The sequence below is a fragment of the Leptosomus discolor genome, chromosome 6, assembly GCF_034619465.1.
Source record: "Leptosomus discolor isolate bLepDis1 chromosome 6, bLepDis1.hap2, whole genome shotgun sequence".
NCBI classification, from domain to species: Eukaryota; Metazoa; Chordata; class Aves; order Leptosomiformes; family Leptosomidae; genus Leptosomus; species Leptosomus discolor.
In genome coordinates, this window is record NC_141396.1 from 44,029,931 (window position 1) to 44,053,098 (window position 23,168).

At 40.9% G+C, this 23,168-nt stretch overlaps 1 protein-coding gene across 1 annotated transcript; it reads right to left on the reverse strand.

Annotated features, from left to right (window-relative positions):
- Positions 1-108: 108 nt before the first annotated feature.
- Positions 109-21,410, reverse strand: CROT (carnitine O-octanoyltransferase). The gene is made up of 16 exons (XM_009948804.2): positions 21,296-21,410; positions 15,050-15,174; positions 14,034-14,215; positions 13,725-13,849; positions 11,115-11,223; positions 9,045-9,138; positions 8,826-8,951; positions 8,286-8,387; positions 7,570-7,653; positions 7,365-7,472; positions 6,987-7,117; positions 5,486-5,609; positions 3,319-3,397; positions 2,405-2,498; positions 2,119-2,238; positions 109-1,060 (listed from the first exon to the last, which is right to left on the reverse strand). Exons 1-16 carry the CDS (start codon positions 21,408-21,410, stop codon positions 940-942), a joined length of 1,839 nt encoding a protein of 612 aa, XP_009947106.2. The 3' UTR covers positions 109-939.
- Positions 21,411-23,168: the final 1,758 nt, after the last annotated feature.

Genomic DNA, 23,168 nt, shown 5'->3' on the forward strand with positions numbered 1-23,168 from the left:
AAAGGGTACTTTAGAATCTCAAGTTCATCTGCCCCCAAGATCACCTCTTTTGCCAAGTTTAGTTGCCTAACATTAAACAGTCCACCCATAAATGAATCAATACAAAGCTGATTTTTAGAAGAATTTTATTTCTAAAACAGGAAAATACAAAGCTGCTCGAACAGAAGAATCGTCTTAAAATCCTGAGAATCGTATCAACCTGCATTCAGTGCTTACTTTTCTTGTGTATTATTAGTGTAAAGCAGCAGGCAGTCACAGTTCACTAGAAGATGAAAACTCTGAGTAATCTCGAAGCCCTACGCTGCTTCCTGTCTTGACCATTGACAGCTCCTTTTTCCAAAATCCTTCAGACTGTAGTGCTCTCATACTACAAACGTAGTGGGAACGTCCCCATTCACGGACACAACATTTATTTGGTATAATCCTGATAGCAAAAATAAAAGGTAACTTATAAAATCACATACAGCCAGATGGAGACAGCCCTTTTATTTCAGGAACCACTATGAATAGGAAGCATAATCACCCAAGAGGACAGTGCGGTTACTCTTAAGTACACAGTTAAGTGCTCCACTGGCATAAACAGTATCAGTAGTCTACAAAGTATTCTATGTGTTACTACTGAGATCATAAATACAAATCTCCCATAAATTCTGCACTTCTAACATCCCATCTCTCCAGTCTGTTTGCATTGTTGTGGCATATTTTAATATTGCATAGTTCTACACAGATAAGGTACTACTGCTTGCATTGTTGTTGCAAATGGCTACATCACTCTTAAATGGGTACCGTTACCACAGCAAATCCCATAAAAATAGGTAGACTTCATACAGATTATTAAATGTCTTAACTTGAATATAACAGTACTCTTGAGTAGCATTTCAATTATAAGTACTACATGGAACTCGTGAGCTTGCAAAGGCTTTTACATCATCAGCAACCTTACAGCTGAGCTGCAACTGTTAATTGCAGCATATCCTGAAAACACTGGAACACAGTTCTACACAGCACTTCTGCATCAGTCTCTGGACATGATTTCCAGCAAGAACACGTAGTAACAATCCTATCAATAGAGAAAACAATGAAGTTACCACTCTTAATTGTCATGGTCTAGGACAGAAGTCACACAAATCACCCTGAAATGTGAAAGCATTGACATAAACTCTAAAGCAAAAATTGTCACATAAACATACTGGCTCAACAGTCAAGGAGGACGCAAATCCCCAGTGCCTTCCGTAAGCGGTGATGTCGACAGATCTTGAAATTAGATACTTTGGTTTCAATACCCATTTCTACACACACAGTGACATAACTTTTCTGCTTATATTTGCAAATACTGTGAATTATATTTCTTCTCTGCGACTAGTTTAAGGTTCAAAGTACTTTTTCTCTATTTATTTAATAAAAGGTAAATCTTTATCTAGTTCTGTTTATCTTATACTTTGATCTATGGGTTTGTTAAGTGGTTTGTATTCTCCAACTGAATCAAATCTGCACACAACCCACATTTAGCTTTATGAAGACATCACCCAAATTACACCTAAATCACAAAAGTTATCTCAACATATTATAATCGCAGTAGTTTATTAGATTTGATAAGGAAGCCATAATTTTTGTCCAAAAGACCAATAAGCCAAAGTTGGATTTTTTCAAATCTTACCATTTTATGAGAAGTGAAGCCAAATGTTTTAGCTTCTCCTTTTGACTCAAACCAGACCTCTCTGAGAAACGAGAATGATGGACAGTGTGCTCACTTGGACTCTACCTGGTCTACCTCAGTTTAAAAACCACCTTTGCATGTTACATTTAATGATCTCCAAAACATAAGCTTACTTTAAAGTTAACTTCTTTTGTTCCTCCCTTCTCCCACCTTCCCCACACTTTTCTTTCTGCTTATTGTCAGTACCTTGGTGCTCACTTCACCTCCATCGTTTGTCCTTCCTCCCACATCTGCCTTCCCAGAACGTTAATGACCCTATTCTCACGTACCTCACTTCTCAACCTCTTCCAACACATTCAGCCGGGTTTCTTCTGTCCTTTCCTTTCCTCGTTCCAGTTGTTAGCTGCCTTTCCCTTTGTGATAGACACAGAACCATGCCCAAAATGAAATTATATCCTTACCTGTCATCTCTGATTGCATAAAAAAAGCCATAGCCATGATGTACCATAGGGAGTGCAGATCCACTAAACCTAGTGTAGCCAGTCAGACTAGTGGAAAGGACAAAATTCCCACCTCCTCCACTGTAAAACAACACAAAAGAAAAGACAATTTAAGACAAGGTGAGTCTTACAAAAAAAAGTTATTCTGTCCTAGAGATCAAGAAATTAGCGTGCATAAAGCCAGTGTAACAAAGTCCTCAGACTCAAGCCATATACAATGTCCCCGCAGGACAAGAACATGAATTACCTAGCTGTGAAGGCATTGTCCACATAAAGTTCTGGCACTGGCAGTCCTTGCTCCTGTGCTATGAGTAGCAGACCCAGTAGATGACGATCAAAGCCTGTCAAATAAATGCAAATACTGCATCATTTACAGCAGCATTTCCAATTTTTCTGCTGCTTCTGGTCTGGATGGCTGGAAGCTCAAATAGCAGCTGAAGGACAGATAAATGACAGTCTACTAAAAACAAGATTCATATTGTAGCACACAAAAACACGCCCCAAATATTCGATCTAAGAGGCCTTCCTTGCTTTCAGCTTGCAACACTGAGCCCAAATGCAAATGAACTAAGTAACATAAACCCAGCACAGTTCCTGTGGAAAATAAAAAACATGAAAACTTCCATTTCAGCTAAGAGGGAGTAGTCCCACACAGTGAAAATGGCCCACTGGCAATTACAGTGGACAAGATGAAAAGTCTTTCAGGGCCACAACTCCCTAGCTAATCCACCAAGTAGGATAGAGAGAATAAGATGGTTCATGAGGTGATTATTTCCCAGCTACTCTCTCTAACTCATAGAATAGCTCACCACACTAACACAGGTGGGTCACAATTTCACCCAAATCTCTCCTCTGCCTTAAAAGACCACATTTCCTACTTTCCAGCCAAGCACATATTTGGTCAGAAGGTATTTTGAAATAATATTTAGCTAGGCAGAAAAAGTGAATTAATATTCAAAATGAACACGTCTGTGGGGCACAAGGAAGTGTGCAAGGATTAGGTTTTAGTTCCTGTCACCAAAATTTAAGTTTAAAACGTTAAGTGGTAGTTTTTACTCAGGTTGAAAACAAGAGGACAGAGAAAATGTATTAGCATACAGCAATATTCCCTTTTCACCCACAAGAAAAAACAAAACAAAAAAACTTTCGATCCCAGAGTACCTTTTCCATTCTCACATTCTTTCCTCATTTTATTGTGCTTTGCAAATGCCTTATGCATCAGCTGTGCTCGGTGATAAGGCTGCGTAAAGTAGGGGAGACAGGATTAACATTTAAAAAAAAAAAGAAAAAAAACACAATCCAAATGAGTAACACACCAGGAATCACAGATCAGCAAGTCTTTCGCTTTCACAGTTTCTAGCAATTTTTGATAGAAGAAAACAGAGGAACTTGAGGAACTTGAAAAGTACATTAGAACCTCTCTCAAACTCTTTCTCCCAAATCCAAAATTCATTTTTCAGGAGAACTGGCTCATTTGTTTCCCGTATCTCTGTTCTGTTACTTGGATCACTTTTGCACTGAACAATATTCTAAACCTCATGCTCTTTCCCGAACAAGCTGAAACAATGGAAAGTACCCACTGTGAACAACAGTAATCAAAACAAACAAAATCAAACCCAAAAACTTCCCACAATACCACTTATTTAGAAACACACTAGCTTTTAGCAGGTGTGGTTGCATTTACATGATCACCATGCTCTGAACTGGTCAGGCAGTTGGACTAGAAGGTCATTGTAGGTCCCTTCCAACTGAAATATTCTATTCTATTACTTTTCATGACCAAAAAAAAAAAAAAAGAAAGAAAGAAGAAAAAACACAGATGGAACAAGAACTTCGATACAAAAAAGACCCTAATTAAAATATACACAGATGCCAACTGCATTCCCAAATGTTCCCTGCTGATCGAAATATTACTTCCACGTCAGTAGTTTTGCCCAACATTATGGTTTTTTCAATTTTATATTGAAACTTACATATTAAAACCAGAGAGAACAGAACATAAATACACCTGAGATCTTGACTTCTAAGATCTTAGATCTCTTTAACTACTTAAGAAGCACCCTTTATCCTTTTATTCATTACATGAGAGGCTGCAGCAGAGAATGTGAAACAAGGGCAGTAGCCACTCAGTTTGGATAAAAATCAAGCTATTAAGCTCACAAGGGGCAAAAGAAAAGTTGAGACAAAAGGATTTTTTCCAAAATACCTAACTTTAGGTATTTTCTAGTATCTTAAAGATAGGCTTTCAAGCATCCTAATTTTAATACTGTTGAACAGATTCAATGTTTTTTTTAAGGCCCAAGAGTTCACCATAAACAAAAATAGCAAGATACTTGGAGATGCTATTTAAAATTACAAAGAGGAAAAGAAAAAGGCTGCGGTTAGTGTCGGAAGTAACTTCTACATGTATTACCTATAGATGCCTGATAATTGATTAGAAGATAACTGAAGAGCAGGGAAATAACAGGAATCCATATTTGCAATAGGAAAGCAGATTTTAATAATGTCCAGGAAGGCGAGTTTTAAGTTGCAGCACATGCCAGAAGAAGCCAGTGAACACCAGGAAAATAAGCTCCTGAAGACTATAATTATCAATCACACATACTTCCTGATAGCCATATTTCTGTATGTTTCTCAGACGCATTAATAATATAGAAGCTTTGAATCTCCTAAAGATACGTAGCCCTTTGTCTCAAAAATCTTCTCCTTGCTTCATTTCTCAGGCTCTGAGAAGTATGCAGCGAGGCAACAGAAGGACCTTTAGTACAGCTCTCACTTGGCAAGGAAAGCATGAGATGCTTTGCCAGCCAAGCACCAGCGGGTAGTTGCTGGGAAAAGAAAAGGTCACCAGTTCAGCTATTCAGAGAAACTCTGGAATACATCCCTGTTGCTACTAGGACACCAACAGATTTCAATCTTGTTAATCTAATCGCTGAGTCTGAGAGCATTTCCTGATTTCACTTAAAAATTAAAACAACAACAGAACCACTCCACAGCAGAATACATTGGTTCCAAGCCAGTTACTTTTTGAGGTGTGAAAAAAAAGAAAAAAAAAGAAAAAAAAAAATCAGTGTGAATGTAACTCAAGACACTTACATTCTTGAAACCAAAAGGGAAATAGGGTAGAAAACTAAACAAGCCCACACATGACAGCTCACCTCAGCCACAATGACCAGAGCCAGACTTCAAGCAACCCAACATTTGAAATCTGTCTCACTGGAAACAGGCCAACTCCCATTAATGAGACAACAGAAAAAATGAGTTTTAACCAGTTCAAATGACAGGCCTTCCAAATACATGATGATTAAAGTAGGATTTCAGTATTTACACCATCAGAAGGATCCAGCATGGATTTGCACCATTCCACTGCTTCGACTGTACATGATCTTATGGTCTCTGTGCGGCCATGATAGAAACGCCTGGTCATGGCAGTTTCGTAACAGCAGCCCGGGCTAAGAAGAAAAATTGAGGAAGAGTATTTCATTAACTTAACAAAAATACTTTCTCTCTCAAGAAATACTTGTAGTACAGGAACAGGACAATAAAATAATCCCGCCAAGTATCTTACACATCTAGCTCAGTTACAAGTATCAGTAAGCCACTATTTTTCTTTAAATCGTGTCTGAAAAAGAGCCACAAAGGAACTCTACCAGCCTTCATGAGACAGATGACTGAAAAAGTGACAGTGCTATAACCATACTTTGAAAAGACTGCATTGTCATGGCTATTTTCTGCAGACTACAAATCTACCAGCCTCTAGTATAAATAAACTGAAATTATGCAAGCATTAGTTTCACTATTGATTTCCATTAAAGAAACCATGTACACCATCCAAAACCTCAAAGATTAAGAGACATGCTTGATACAAGCAGTGTGTCCCAATGTGTTTATAAGGAAAAGGCTTAAATCCTTCTCCGTTGCACACTGACACCCACCCAGCTTTTACCTTGAGCATCCCTAGCCCTATGACACACTACCATTTAATATACAGCTCACATGAAACATACTTGTGTGTTTAGAACAGACCTAACAGGCTATTTCAGTCAGACAATTAAACTATTCCAGCATTCAGCAAACTGAGATCTTACCGACCTTTCTTATGCCAAGACATGCATCTCCAGCATAACGCTCATATGATGAAACCCTCCTTTCCTGAAGCAAGCAATACTTGCCGGGTCAGTAATGACTTACACAAGCCATAATCCATGCTAGTTAGCAAGCAGAAATTCGGAAACACCAATACCAGGAAGAACGCTGCCTTTTACCAACAATACAAAACAAAATGACACACCCAAAAATGTTGAGCCAGGCAGTTGGAGAGTCACTATCTATGTCTCTATTACTCTGCCCAAACCTTCACATCTAATGTTGCTACCTACAGAAAGTGAGACACTGAGGTTTGCAAGTTCTTTTACAGGCTGGGAAGACTAATCATTTTACTGATGGCTGCCACTTGCTACAGATAAAGCTTTATTCTCCATCTGAGCAACTATTTGACATTAAAGAATCCTGACCCATTGCACATTTGCTGTTTGCCCAAATATTTACTTTGTACAGCCCAAATCCACATATTCATGGACTGCCTCCTACCCTCCATTTCACAATAGGCACAAGGACACAATTCTCCTGCAGCCAAAAGCACAAGCCCTGTGGATTTCAACGGCACAAAGTAAGGCCCTATGCAACTGCTTCTTTAAAATACCCTTACTTCCTCATCCTTCTGTCACCATAGCAAATTACACATTGGCCGCTGCGTTACACCTCCAGATCCACCCCTTTAGTCAAGAAACTAGTTTTTTATTCCTAATCTGGGTAATAAGATTTCTTACCGTCCATGGCATTTGTAATAAGCAAGCTGAAGGGCAAGCTGCACAAATGTATCAGGATGAAGTTTCTTTGCCCTAATCAATGCTTTGCCGAAGGATGTGAAGGCATAATTCACTAGCTGCAAGTCAGATACCTGCCGTACCAAAGGAGGAAAAGTCAGAGAAGTCAAGAAATATCACAACTTGGTCCACTTCAAATAAAACACGCTCAACGTAAACCAACTACGTGGCAAATTTAACAATGGTGTTAAGTCAGTTTAACAATATCATATTTATCTCTGTTCTCCAGCATGGAGAAAGACCAGCTAAACCCATGTAAATAGAATGAAAAAAAAAAAATAAATATCAGTGACAATTAAGAGAAGCAGCAAGAAATTCAACCTTTTCGTAATACAATTCTTTAGTGCGTCCAATTTCATTTGTAATTTTTTGATCCACTGTGAATACAAGCTCCTCTGGCCACGGAATATCCCTCACTTTATCTGATCCCTGAGAGGACACAGACAGAAAGGAGAGAAAACAGAAAACATTATCCATAAGAAGAGACACATTAACTAATAAACTTGAAAGCTTAAAAGATCGATACCTTCCATTTTCCCTCATTTTCAATAATCTTCTTTTCGGCATAAGATAACATGGTAATTAAAGCCATGGCATCAAAAGGAGAATGCTAGAATCGTATAAGACAAGACAATACATTATTTGCAGAACTGCAAGAGGATCAAATTGCTTTTTTCCCTACCTCACTCTTTTTTCCTAGAGACTAACAGCTTTACTGCACAGTGTTGGACTTGTTTATCTAGCTCTACAATACATATAGAACTACTGTAAGTCAACCCACCATCTTGACTGCTCTGCAGCCAGACACAGTGGCACAATGTACCACTGCTGTGGAAAAGCAGATTTCAGGTAAGATGTAGGCCCTTCTGGCCATTTAATAATGAGTTTAAAAAAATAAATCTGAGTTTTAAAAGCACAGCTGTTCAAATATCTACATCAAATAAAGAGTTAATTTTAAGCCTTCTTGTGCAATGTATTTTTTTGTCTTTGGAACTCCCTCATTAAATATTTTTAGAGATAAGATTATGATTTCAGATCTCGTGTTCTTAATTCAAATATGGTGTAATATCAAACCACTGTGAAAGCAGACTGCTTTTGGAAACTTGCCAGACAAGGTGCCTGGTAAACAAGGCTATACTGAAAGAGGAACACATTAAGCACTTAAAATAATACTCTGAAAGGGAAAACTTAGTAAATAAATACTTGAAAGGTTTATAAGGGGGGAAAAAATTTTCAACTTACATCACAAAACGCGCTACAGATGCCATTGGAAAAGAATATCACATTGTAGGATTTATCTCCCCAGCGTACAGTCGGATCACCTGTTAGCCCCAGCCTTGTAAGCTAAAGCAAAAGTTACACACTGGATTTTAAAAAACACTGAGTACACTGCCAACCTCTGTCAGCTACACCAAGCCTACATTAAGATGGTGAGACCTCCCTAAGAGATAAGACATTTTCATCCAGGTGAAAATGAGACATGATTATAAGCCTAAGTTTTTAAATTGAAGAGTGATAACAAGTTGATGAGTACATTTTTGAGGACCCTGAAGGATATAGGGCTAAAAGATTACAAAGGTAGATTTCAGCCCCTTCCACTTCCAATGTCCTAAAAACTCAAACTATTTAAGTATTTCTATGGATCATCATGAAACATTATTTGCATATTTATCTGCTTCGTTTTCTCTGTTCTGAAAGAGCAAAAAGTGCTACTTCTGCATATATGCAGAATAAACTTTATATAAAGAGGGCCAGATATGAATTAACAAAATCCTTAGCTACCTCTGTGTAGTCCTCAGGAGTTGCATGGGGACTAGAATCATCAAGACAAACCACAAACAAACTTCTCTGAATTTTCTCCAGGAGAGTTAAGTTCTTTGGATCAAGATCAATCAAATATTCACGTAACTAGAAAGCATAAAAAGACAAAGGTAAGTGAAATGATGTGTTTCCAGTGATCACAATGTTTTTCTCAGGAATTAGCTGTTGAAATATTCCCACCTCTGCCCATTTTGTCCTTTCATTGCTCGTCAGGGCTGCCAGTCCTGGTCCATCTGGTTCACTATGGCATCTTTTCTGTATATACGTAAGTTGCCTTTAAGAATATTTCAAAAACTGAAGTTAACACTGAACATAGGCAGAGAAGATAAAAGTCATCCTTTTTATCTCCCTCTTTTTTGCCAAGCTGGAATTTTGGTTCCACATTCACAAGCTAACGTGAATTTTCAGGAAACACGAATCAGCTCCCTCAGACTCCAAGGGCAGTTGAAGACCTGCTCTGTTTCCGGTCACTAATGGTTAATTCAAATTGCAGCTACAGCCCAGTACAAACTTACATGTAAACAATCATGCTCCTAAAGTGTTATTACGCACTTAATTTAAAACTAGATTTAAGAGTTCAGCAGTGCAGATCAAACTTTCCTGAGCAACAGACATCTGCAATACCGCAGCTCTGCAGATTTTATAGCAACTAATCAGATACAAGGACAAAACTTCCACTCAAGATAAACCCTGAAATTTAAAGCAGAACAGTAGCTACGGTACATCCCAAGTGTAGAGACTGAACTACACAAGAATACTTCCCACCTTTTCCTTGCATTTTGCTTTTGAAGAGCTATTAACAGAGCGCTAATTATTAGTTTGCAAATTCAGTTTTTCACATGCTCTTCTAGGTGTTAAAGAAACTCCACAAATTACAGGCATTTATTTCTTATTACTGTCATTATTATTTCTAATTATTATCATTACTGCTGTGTCCTTTGTTCTAGCACTCCTGCCCATTAAACTTCACTACTGATCGTTAGTGACACATTTGTCAAAATATAAGACACCTGTGACAAGATTATTAAAAAAACAACCATCCCAAAAAAAACCTACCAAACCAAAACCAACCTGTCCTTTCTACAGACAATAGAAAGCTTTAGGGTCTTTTGTCTGTAATCCAGGCATTCATTTCTTTGTTACTTGCTTGATCTAACAGGTACAACTACAGAAATCAGAAATAGGCATGTTGAAATATCTTAACTATTAAAGTACCAGACTTTCAAAAAAAAAAAAAAAAGTTATTTTTGAGCTTCTCTAACTAGTTTTTGTCTTGCCTGAAGAATTTGACCATCCACCTTTTGCTGATTTTAACTACAAGTCTTCTGTTGTGCTCTACAAGCAGCACTTTGACAAATGCAGGAAATTAATCCTAGACGAAATGCACAACCCCTCTTTAGTAAGCAGGTGCATATAGATACTAAATCAATCACAAGAGACTTATGCTGAAACTACCTCCATATGTGACATCAGAGTTCGATCAACAGAGTAGAAAACCTTGTGGACACAAGCACTGCCAATTTGAAAAGCCAGCACCTCTCCATGCTACTGGCAGATAGTAGATACAGCACGGAAAAGCTTTAAACATAGCCAGTTGCAGTAGTACTGAAATCTAGTATTTAAAGAACGAAATTCTTGCTCTCTGTTCCTTTGCAGCAGCTCAAGAAGATGAAAAGAGCCCCAAACATGGCTGGTTGTCACTGGTCTGGCACAAAGACAAGAAATGCAAGTGAAATGCTGTGCTGCTCTGTAGCTAGCAGGAAGTCAATCAGTGTATACTACGATTTTGGACTCTACTGGACTCAACAACAGGAATTTCAGCCCCTCTATTCTTGAGAAAACTGATCACAAGTGTATTAGCGGTGCTTCACCTTTGATAATGATTAAGTAGCAATGAGACAATTATCAATGTGGCTTGGTCCCGAAAGAATCATATTACTTAAAATCCTAACAATCCCATGTCAAGAAACTTCACACATAAACGATGTTTCCTGCTGAAACATCTTCATTCATCCCTTTTACTTGATGTTCTCTGAGTTTATTACAACAGCACATGATCATCAGGAATCATGGCAAGAAGTTGCCATCCGCTAAACAAGAATTTACTCAAATCTGAGCCCTCAGCTAGAGGAGAAGCTGTAGCCTCTCTCACACCTAATTCTTTGGGGTGAAGGGGATAGAAAAAGAAAGACTCTCTTTGGCATGTAGCTTAAATAGGACAACTCATTTGAAACAAGGTAGGTAGAAAACCTTAAAATCTCTGGAGGAGTCACCATGTTGCCTTCATGTATAGCATCAAATGCAAACACTCGACCTCGACACAGGACTATTAAGTGAGATGGGCATTCACCTTCAGTCTCTGAAATGAAACAAAAAACAAAATATGAAAATCCATCCCTGGGGATAAAGCGAGTCAAAGATACAGGAAAAACACTCAGCAAGTCCTACAGACCCATCTTTTGTTCAAAGTGAGGCAGACTTCACACAGTTAAAAACAGGAAAGAAGAGTAACTTTTGAAATCCAATTGCATGACCTTACGGCAAATTTGAAGACATTTTAAAAACCATCAGAGAAAATATACAGAAGTACGTAACTTTCACTGTTACTAACTACTCCAAGTCATTGTCATGACCTAGTAGCAAACGTCATTTCTTTGTGTATCTTGCAGGCAGGAACACCCTCTGCTGAAATGAGTGTTACTTGCTGAAAGCTCATCTAGCAACATTTCTCTCTTGTATGAGTTTTGTTTTTTTGAAAGAGATGAATGTAATGCAGCAAGCCTGCTGCTAAGACACTTTGCAAATGATTGAGTCCTTCAGTTGTCAGAGTGTTTATGCGACCAGTTTCAGTTACGCAGCTCGAGATCCGAGACGCACTACCATGTCAATCAGTCTTGACCGGCACATGAAAATCTGTAAAAAGGGAGCACTGACACACCAATTTGGGCACTACACAGAAATGCAAAGGGTACTGGCCCACACTAGGCCTGGCACATTTGCCTAGCATTGCCTTACTGAATCCATCTGTCTGGAAATAAGACTGAATAAAGCTGGAAAAGATTCTGACAAAAAACAGATGTTAAAACGCCAAGCAAAGTGGCTATATTTTTCTCAAACTGAGCCACTGTGCTACATCTCTTCTAGTCCAGTACTCCACCCTGGGAAAAAGAAGAAGCGTATGCTTTACCCACAAGTATGTAACTGAATGGGCATCCACAGAAGTCTTAAGCTTATTGATAAGACTTTTATATCATGAAATTAATTTCTAATGTAACAAAAATCAGAAGGGATGACATCAAATTCAGTTACTTTAGGCAGCATTCTCCTAACCTTAGCTGTCTAAAGCAAGGAGTAGAATTAAGTTTAGAAGTTAGCATACTTAATTTAAGTGTCTCACTACAGTTGGTGGAGATCTACCTAATACAATTAATAACATCTAATGAACCTCTTCACCTGTTCTCATCAAGGTGTCTGCTGCAGGCTGAACCGAATAGCTCTCCAGGTTACATTGGTCAGGCTCTCTTGGCTTTTAGTGTGGTCTTTGACTCAAGTTGACATTACCTGTCAAATTTTAGGTGTCCTACTCTGCAATCTCAGTACTACTCCAAGGGTTTAGACCATGCCAGTTCCCTCTATAGCCAAAGGAGAAAAGGAGATCCCTCTCCAGATGGCAATTCCTTCTGCCTATCTTAGATACCTGCATATTTTAATGGCACAAATCCTTCTCTGGAGGTATTAATATTTCTCCATGAATCACACAGAAACAAGACAACTGGACTAAATATTTCATCTGCTTCATCAGACAATCTACATGGAAATGTATATCACCTGCCATGTACGACATGAAAAATTATATAAGCAAGACTGTTTGGTAAAGTTCTTACAATATTTTAAGGTAGAAAAGGGACATAAAAGACATAAATTGCATCTCCACAGGATAATAGCTTTGTTTATTAAGTGTAATCATAACAGAACATTGAATTTCCACCATTTGAATATTTCTTCTACACTTTGGTATTTAAACTGACTCTTCAACTGTAACACTAAGATAAAACACTTGAAACTTGCCTTAAACTTTGCATTTTCTCGTCATATCCTGTGATACAGAGATTTCCTTATATATTTTCTAGGGAGCAAGGCAATACCTCCTTCTTCTTGAATTCCTGAATCTTACAGGAATTCGCATCTCCCATGATTATCTACAGTGACACTGCTGAACAACTCTCGATGCATCAGATTGTGTGTGGGAGGGGTGTTACGATTCCAGTTAGTTGATTACTAATACTACAATATTTGTTAGTAAGAACATTACACTTTTACTCTAGCTCTTGATCCTGCCCCCCAGAACACTGTTGGGGGTTTCAGAGAATGGCTTCAAGAAGCACTACGGAGTACTTCCAAGACTGAAAACAGAAGCAGCTAACCAAGCCAAGAAACAGCGCAATGACATAGAACAACTAAGAATTATCCCAACAGAATGTATGGGAGTACACTTGAGAAACACTTTCGGTGGAATAAGATGCAATCAGTAATGATGCTGAAATTCCGTCCTTATAATACACAGAATCACTCACATTTATAACATCTGGATTTTGTCTTTTTGCAATTCTTACAGGCATCAGGCTGGCAACATAAAATTTGGAGCTGAACTTTCTTTCAATCTTATTTAGTAAGGACTAAATATTGGGTCCAAAAGGGTATTTGTAGATTAGGTATCTTCTTTGCTTCCTTATATAAGCACTGAACAATCAGTATCCAACTTAGCAGGAAGCAAGTATTTTATGGTTAAAATGATCACTCCATTAGCCCATTAGTACAAAAACATTTGCTTGTATTAACGCCCAATTTGCATTTGTTTACCAGTCTTAAAATAACTGCCGATAGAGTCTCTGGTAACTCCAGGAATTTTGCAAGTGCAGAAGAGCATTCGAAATTGGTTCATGTCCAGAATAGCATTTCCAGATCTCTCTATGGCCACCTTCTCTCTGCAGTAAACAAATACACCAAAATTACACAAGAGAGACGATAATTATGAAAGTAAATCAAGGTGAGACAAACCCATCTTTTACTGCAAAGAATGCATGCCAATGAACATAAACATATTTTTGCAACTGAAGTACACATAGGTCATTAACATTTAGAATCAATTATTTTTTCTTAAATTCTTACGCTCGTAATAGATCCCAGTATTTCAGGGTGTGCCATATATTTACACACGCTCTTTCTATCTGAGTGCCCTCTTTTGGTGGCCAGCAGTGTTCAATATAGGGACCAGGGCCTCCCATATTACAGTGTATTTGTGTTGATATGCGAAGATCAAGATAAGCCACATTCAGCCACCAGTCCTCCAGCTGAAAATGAAAAATGTTTATCATCAGAATTAAGTTTTAGTCATTAATTCTTTAATAATTACCTGATTGTTCAAGTGTTTTTAATATTTTGAACAGTCATTCCTATATACAGAAGGAAGGACAGTGGTTCAAAACTAACTGCTGAGGGTAACAACACATCTAGCTCTTCTATTTTCAAGCTTGAAATAAAATCCAATACTGCTTAAGACTATTAAACTGTAAATTATGATGAAGAGTTCTTCCCTGTTAGTCATCATCTTAAACTCTTGCAGATGTCAGCTGTGTCTGCTGTGAATATCAGACAGATTACTCCATGAAGAATGGAAGGAAAGGAGATTTGTGTTGAGAGAGGATCTGGGACAGACAGTTCATAATGTATCTGTTCTATCATCATCTGAAAATCCCCACTCGTGAGCATGTCATGTTAAGACTTACAAAGTTCTCATGAATTCCACTTGGTAACAACCCTCCTTTCTCTGCTGAAAGACAACTTTATTTTAAACAATTTAAATTTCTCTTTCTTTTTTTTTTTTTTTTTTTTTTTTTTTTTTAATTTTTTGGAAGGGTGGAAAGAGGAGGAACAGAGGTAATAGAAGATTGACATAGAAAGCATTCAAACAGTGGTAGGTAACTCATCATTTCAGTTACTGAGCTCTCTTAGCCACTCAATTTTGAAAAAAACCCAACCAAATCACACGTATAATATCCATAGGCCAAGTGGCAGATATAAGGAAGATCCTAAGATCCTAAAGCCAAGTGACTCTCTAAATTATATCCTGAACAACCAAGCTTCCATAAGTTGAATTATGAGTTCTTACATATCTAAATACATACCCAATTCCTTCTCATTTTAGCTCTTTCCAGTAATTTCTGATGCAACTCTTTCCCAATCCCATTTTCAAATTTTTTAACTATATCCTCAGTTCTTTGATAGTCTTCTTGATTTAGAAATGGTTTCACTGTAAAAAGGAAACGTTTTTATTTTAAAGACAACTATACACTGAGATTTATTCCAAGATTCAGATATCCACAGGCAAGGGAGTGGATGAAAATACTCAGAATTTATTTTTCTAAAACAAGTATTTGAAGGGAAAACATCTTTTAAAAATCTGTGTGCTCTAATAAAACATAAATACATACTTTTAGATAAATACAGAAGTTAGCAGATGAAAGCAATTGCTGAAAACCTGAAACATCTAACAGATATCTACATCCCATATTTAAAACTGTAGCTGGAAATACTATGGAGTTCTGCAACTCCATCAGCTGCCACAGAACTGACTGAATAATTAAATTTGCAGGAACTTTGTAAATGAACACATTGAGCCATACATGTCTGCCACCCCACTACACCAACCAGAAGCTACTTGCCTTTATTTTCAAAAGCCCATTCATGGTCTACAGGTACCTTGCCCATCAATTCTCATTCACTGTCCCCATGTTACACCTACCTTTGAATGACACTGATGGCAGTTACCACTACTCAATTTTTTATATTTTAAAATACTTTTGGATTTCTCTCAGACCATGTGCCATAAAGGCCAAAGTTGTCTGTAAACATTCGCAAAACTAGTCATTACCTTAATCTAAAACGCTCCTTAAAATCTTTTTACCATGAAAACTATGGTCAGTAACGGGCACTGCTGATGTCAGTTTCCATACAGGCATATCTTGTTGGCTTCTTACGCTCACCTTGTGTATAACCTATTTTCTGTTCTTATCTTTATACTTAGGTTGTGAAGTCAGTGGCAAACAGAACGGGGCAGGAGCAATGTTTCTGCTGATTCAATGCCTACACAATGAGGTCTGATTAATTTTTGAGGCTGCTGGACATCACTGTCAGTTAATTTCTTGTCTGCCTTGCTAGTGTTAACCCTGTGATCTACTTACAGCTGTTAAGAAACAAAGAAGGATACTTGTTCATTTTTTAGTAATCATGTATCCGTATCATCTCTAATCTATGTCTGCGAGTAACACAAGGAGTTTCAGCTGGGCAAGGTCTCAAATACTTACCTATCCTTGTAGAATTAAAATCTTACTTCCTCACAACTGCATCTTGCTGCAATTATGACTGCTTACCTGAAAACACTACTTTTTTTCTTCATACATCTAGAGATCATCTAATCCAACACCTCATCTCAGCAGGATCAGCTACAGCAGGCTGCTCAGGACTGTGTAGGGTTTTTAATTTCTCCAAGGATAGAGACTCTACAACCTCCCCGGTAGCAACCTGTTCCAGTGCTTTACCACCTCCACAACAAAAAGAGTTTTCTTACGTTTAAAAGGAATTTCTTATATTTCAATTTGTGCCCATCACCTCTCATTCTGTCACTGGACACCACTGCTACGTCTGCCTACGTCACCTTTACTCCTTCCCATTAAGTATTCACACATACTGCAAAGATCCCCCCCTAGAGCCTTTTCTTCCCCAGGCCTAACAGCCCCAGCTCTCTGTCTCTCCTCTTGCATGTCAGATAATCCAAGCCCTTAATCGCCCTCAAGGCCCTTCGCTGTGCTTACTTCAGTACTCCATGTCTTGCTTGTACTGGGGAGCCCAGAAATGTACACAGCACTCCAGGTGTGGCCTCCTCAGTGCTGAACATAGGGGAAGGATTGCCTCTCTCTACCTGCTCTTTCTAATGGAGCCCTGAAGGCTGCTGGCCTGCCTTGCTGCAAGGGCACATCACTGGCTGGTGTTCAACTTCATGTTCACCGGGACCCCAGGGCCTCTTCTGCAAAGCTGCTTTCTAGCCAGTCGGCCCCAGCTTGTGCTGACAGGGGGGTCATCCCTCCCTGGGTGCATGATGTGGCATGTCCCTTTGTTGGCTGAACTTCATGAGGCTCCTGTCAGCCCATTCCTCCAGCCTGTCAGGCTCCCTTTGATGGCAGTACAACCATCTGGTGCATCAGCCACTTCTTCCAGCTTTGTATCATTTGCAAAGCCAAAGTGCGCTATGTCCCATCATTAAGGTCATTAATGATGATGCTAAACAGTACTGGACCCCTGGGGTACACCATCAGACTGGCCTACATCTGGAATATGTGCTGCTGATCACAAACCTTTGAGCCCAGCAGCTGAGACAGTTTTCAGTCTACCTGACTGTCCACTACCTAGTCTATACTCTATCAGTTCATCTATAAGGAATTTAAAAACAAACAAACAAAAAAGCTTTTCACGTGCCAAAAGCCTTGCTAAAGTACATATAAACCATATCCACTGCTCACCCTTCATCCACTGAGACCTCACCAACTCATCATAAAAGGTATCAGGGTGGTCAAGGGTGATGTCCTCTTCACAAACCCATGCTGCCTATGCCCAGCCATCTTCTTGTCCTTCATGTCTGGAAACCATTTCTGCAATTATTTGTCAGGTATCCCAGGGATTAAGGTCAGGTTGATTGGCCTGTAGTTCCTCAGATCTTCCTTCTTGCCCTTCCTGAAGACAGCAATGACGTTTGCTTTCTTCCAGTCCTCAGGAATCTCCCCCAATCACCATGACTTTTCAAAGATTATCAAAAGTGGCCTCCCAATGACAAAGGCCAGCTCCCTCAGCACTCATGGGCACATCCCGACAGGTCCCATGGAGTTTTTCATGTCCAATCTGTTCAAGTGTTCCTTATGCTGATGCTCTTGCACCAAGGGTAAGTCTTCCACATCCCTTTCCAAAACAATTCAATTATTAATCCTAACCATAAAAGGAATTTCAGTATTTTGCACTACCTATCTTAAGGTGAAAGATAAAGATCCATTTTCAGCTACATCCTGGCCACCTTATGCTACTCCATAACAGCATAATGCAAGTCCTAGTGATATTTTCCTTGTTTCATAGGACAAACATGGAAAGCAAGGGCCAAATACTACCCAAAAATGTGTTTTTAAATGCTTGCAGCAAGACAGAACACCCACTTTCAAGCATTACCATACAGTGCTTGTGTTTAAATTGCATTGGGACCTCCTTAAGTTCCACTGCAACACCATCACAATTGGAGAGGTAACAGCATTTCACCTCCACCTTCACCACGCATGATCAGCTATGAACACTCAGGCAGCACCTAACATATCTAGACCTTACCTAGATGCAGTTTTAACTGCACCACTGTCAGCTGTGAATATAGATAAAAAAGAAATAACGGCAACAGAGCCATCCATCTATACCGTTTAATTCACAGTATTCACACTGGAAACCTGGAGTTGAAAGCCTCCCCAGACTGAGGGGAGTACAACACTCAGGTTTCCCAGGCAGTGACCTTATCACCACGCAATATTGCGAGAGAGAGTTATTATCCTCTGTTACTTAAGTTACTAAGACATCACAGAGCAATATGCACACAAGAAAGAAGATAAGCAAAATTACTGGGTTCTGGTCTCTATTCATAGAATCATTTAGGTTGGAAAAGACCTTTCACATCATCATGTCCAATCATTAAAAGAGTGACTAAAATTGCTAGGGAGTGACTAAGATTGCTAGGGGACTGGAACACATGATCAGGTGAGGCTGAGAATGGAGTTTGCTCAGCTTAAGAAGAGAATGCAAAAGGAAGACCTTGCTGCACTCTGTAACAGCGTAATGGAAAGGCGTGGCAAAGATAAAGCACGGCTCCTTTCAGAGATGCAGAGAAACAGGACAAGAGAAAATGGACCCAAGTTATAACACGGGAAATGTCTGACAAGGAAAATGTGAAAGGGTTTTTAGGGTTTTTTTTGTCATTGTTGCTGGTTGTTTTTTTGTTCCCCCTCCCACAGTCATGAGGGTGATCAAACACCAGAACAGGTTGCCCAGAGAGGCTGTGGAATCTCCATCCTTGCAGATACACAAAACCTAGCTAAGCAAGGCCTGAGTAACCTGCTGTAATTGGACCAGCTTTGAGCAGTGACCAGATCTAGATGAACCCTTCCCAACCTACATGATTCTGTGACTACGGGGCCTCTTTCCATTTAAAAATTATTTGATCAGATGTAGAAGCAGCACTATTAGGAAGGCACAGGACTCTGCCCCCTTCTCACTAGAGTTCAGTGAAACCTCTATCTCGCCACCTTCTCCAGGCCCACAGATCTTGTCTTCCTTTCTGCATAGGAGATCAGCTCCGTCCATAAATGAGAAGCATCCCATGAAAGAAACCTTCAGTTGCGTAGTTAAGGAACTCTCTCTGGAGAGCTGGAACTTTGCATTTTCATACTCTCAAGTTGAGTTCAAGCTTCTGAGTCTCAACTTCTGGCATGGGCTGAAAGGCTAAATAACATGGCTATGGCCACCTTCTCTGCTCAAGGCCTACCCTCAAAACAAGATTAGTCATTCTGAATACAAAGCAGAGGTAGCGCCTGCAAAGCCTTAAATAAGGCACCTTCTGAGACACATTCCGTCCAGCTTTTCCAGTTGACTGGCTTTAAACAGACAAGTGCTTTACCAACAGGTGCACTGACTAATGTTAAATGCCTGGGGTCCTCCTCCAACCAATGAAGACAGGAGCTTCCACAGAATGATTCACAGCATCTATGAAGGGTCATTTGGAGGTTCTGAACAGTTCTTCAGAGGCATCTCCTTTCCTTCACTCACCTTCACAGATTAAACAAATTACAAGCTTAAGCAACGAGAACCGCCGAGCTAGTGCCTAGCATTGTCCACTGCACATTCTGGCTTTAAGTGATTTGTACAAGGGAAGACTATGACAGAACAACAAATACTGGACTACCTTTCCTCCAACCTCCAGTGAGACTAAAGGTGATCAACAATGATGATCAAAGTTATAGAATGACTTACATACAAGAAACAGTAAGTCGGAAATAACTCCAGCATGGAAAAAAACAAACAAACATGGGACATGTGACGAGGTATTTATGAAAACACAGATCAGAACCAGAAGGCAAGAGCAAATTCACTGTCAGATTTTACCACTCTGTGAGAGTTAACTTGGAGAGCCAGTTGGCTTCACAAAACTGTTATTGCAGGTTCACTATTACTGCAGCACAACTTTAGCTAAACTGCACTACGACAAAAAGAAAACTTTTTTTACACACATACACACACAACATTTATTCTCTAAAACCACCACTTCAATATTCTGCATCAAAAAGTGATGCTGTAAGGAACACCAAAGAAATTCTATTACCATCCACTGGGCCATTTCCACTACAGTCAGAATAGAAGGAAATGCAGAGTGAACTTAAGGATTTCTATTTTGGGAAAAGGAAATTTTGGTGTAATACGTTTCTGCTAAGGAAAGAACTCCAGGTATTACACTGTTAGCATTCCTGTATTACAAGTGAGATGGTAAGACACAAAGCAGATGCTCCAGAAAAAAAACCTCAATGTCTCAGAGTTCTGAAAATTATTAAAGAAACAGAGGAAAGTAATCTCAAGGTACTAGGTAACATATCTTCATCATCCCCAATATACCAAAACCTGATATAATAATAAAGAACTAACCAGTCATCTCTGCTTTATAAACAAAGGTAGACACCTGTGCACTGATGCTGTTTTCAAAACTTTCCTCCTATCTGATCTTCTTTAGACAGACAAAATTTCAAGGCAGAAACTATTAAAAAATGCCCATCACTGTCTTTTCCTACTCCTGTATGGTTAACAGTATCGATGAGAAAGAAGAATATTTAATTACGAAAAAGTCTGAAATATTTAGGTTTTTTTTAACAAAGATCCTGATCAAACACAGTCATAAACAAGCAAAGTAGCTATTACGCAAAACAAGATTTGTAGATAGAGAAGTATCTTTTATTAGACCAGTCGATATAGCTAAAAACCAACCAACCAACCAAAAAAAAAAAAACCCCACACAAAAGCAAAACCTTAGCAGGGGGGGAAAAAAACCTCAAACCAAAAAGTTAACCTTCCCATACGGCCAATTCCCTGGAAGAAAGGCACTTTTACTCTGATTTGCTTTGGGCACTTCATTTCATGTTTTGAATCTGAAAAATACCTTTTGCACTCTAAACTTGTCTGGATCTCCTGCCCCAGTTGCACCAGTCCATACAAGGTGTCTCTAACAAATCACTTCGCAAACATCTTCATATTAGTCTGGTTACAACAGCATGTGCCGGGCTACTATTATAATATTAAGTCATTACCTGCATCAAGGTATTTACTTAAAGATTCATCCAGAGGAGGTACTGGCAGGGAAGGCAGAGAATCCTGGAACTGAAACGTTCGCTCCTCAGAGGATTCAAGCACTTGCTTTTCCATGATGCCGATCTGCAGCACAACATCAACAGCCTACTGACGAAGCCTAAGTTAGGTGATGTATCTCCCCGTGCCGTTTTCTCCCAGTTCGCCCCCAGCCATTTACACGGTAAAAGACACGCATCCCGGAAACGTCCCCCGACAAAGCCCTCACCGATGATTTCTCCTCGGCCTGAAGCCGCAAGAGGTGCGCACACACACACACAACAGGGGCAAACCACGACCAGGCGGCTACTGATGCTGTCCCCGCGGGTGCCGCGATTAACCAACTCGAGGCCTGCTACCTTCTGTCCCGAGGAGAAGCCAGACAGCCCTGGGGCACCCACCCACCGAGACCAGGGACTAACCGGGGAACAGGGACATCACCCGCACGGCGACTCCCCCGGCCCCGCCCGGCCCGGCTGGCAGCCGCCGTCACGCAGACCCTCACCCAGGCCCCCACTGCCGTAGTAATGACGAAGGGGTGCGGCCCCCGCCCGAGCCCGGGCCGTGCCCCGCCGAGAGCAGGGCCCGCCGCCGCCGCACCACAGCGGTGTTTACTGCAGCCCAGGGCCCGCGCCGGGGAGCTGCCCCGGAGAGGCCCTGGCGGACAGAGCCGGGGGACAAGGAGACAGTGGAGCCGAGCAGTCCGCATGGCCCTCTGCCCCCCGGCCCCGCACCCTCGCAGCCGAGGAAAGAGACGGGCGGAGGCCCCGGCTCGCGCCGCGGAGCACGGCTTACCTCGGCCCGGAGCGGCCCGCCGCCGCCTCAGCCACTCGCTGCCTGGCCGCCTTCCCCTCTGCCCCACTTCCAAGCGGGCCCGGAAGCCGGGCGGCGGGGCCGTGGCTCTGCGGGGGCGGGAGCGGAGAGAGGCCTCGCAGTCCCCTGGGCTCCGGCGGGTGGGGTGTAAACGGGAGAGAGCGCAGCCAGGGCCGCGCTGAGGGCTTTCCACAGCTGGCGTGTGCCCGCGGGCCCTGCGAGGGTAAGGGCCCTGCCCAGCTGGTGTCCCCCGCGGGCTGTGCTTGTAAGCCTAGCTTCGAGCGCCGGCTGGCCCTGGGGGGCTGCCGGCCCAGAGGTAAGCTGCCCCGCTGCTTCGTGGGTGGGGAAGAGCTCAGGAGTCTGAAAGGATATTTCTGTGGCGCAGGTCTGGGCCAAAGCGGTGGGGTTTTGTGCCACCAGTTGCAGTGGTGTGTGGGAGAGAGGCTTGTGGGGTGTGACTTGCAGCTCCCCAGGTGTAGGGGTAGCACAAACCACCAGCAGTGAGACTGAGTGGGATTGGGAGCGGTCTTCGCATCCCACAGCAAACACTTCACCACATGGTGAAGCACCACTTGTGCTAGGAAAGACACGTGAGGCCTACCCAGTGCCACTTGCCATGGTCAATGAGATCTCTGCTTTCGGAGACACATGCCAGTACTGCCCTTTAGCACACTCAGGGGGTCTCTGCCACCTGCATGTGTATGTGCGGGTGACGTGTGATGGAGAGCTATGGCTCAGCCCAGAGATTTCTCCCTCTCCCACTGTTGCTGGGGGGCCTGGCTACTCTGAAGAGCTCCCAAGCCCTGAGGAGTTCCTGACAGAAGAATGTGTGGTGTTTTGACCCTGGCTGGAGGCCAGGTGCCCACCAAAACCACTCTATCACTACCCTCCTCAGCGGGACAGGCTCATAGGTCGAGGTAAGGACAGGGAGATCACTCACCAATTACCGTCACAGGCAAAACAGACTCGACTTGGGGAAATTAGTTTAATTTATTACCAATCAAATCAGAGAAGGGTAATGAG

Excerpts from the sequence above, each read along its gene's own strand:
- CROT (XM_009948804.2), bottom strand. The coding sequence starts at position 21,410 with ATGGAAAAGCAAGTGCTTGAATCCTCTGAGGAGCGAACGTTTCAGTTC. Across the intron at positions 2,499-3,318 it reads AGAATGTGAGAATGGAAAAG|GCTTTGATCGTCATCTACTG; the intron begins GTACTCTGGGAT and ends TTTATTTGACAG. Across the intron at positions 2,239-2,404 it reads GACAATGCCTTCACAGCTAG|TGGAGGAGGTGGGAATTTTG; the intron begins GTAATTCATGTT and ends GTTGTTTTACAG.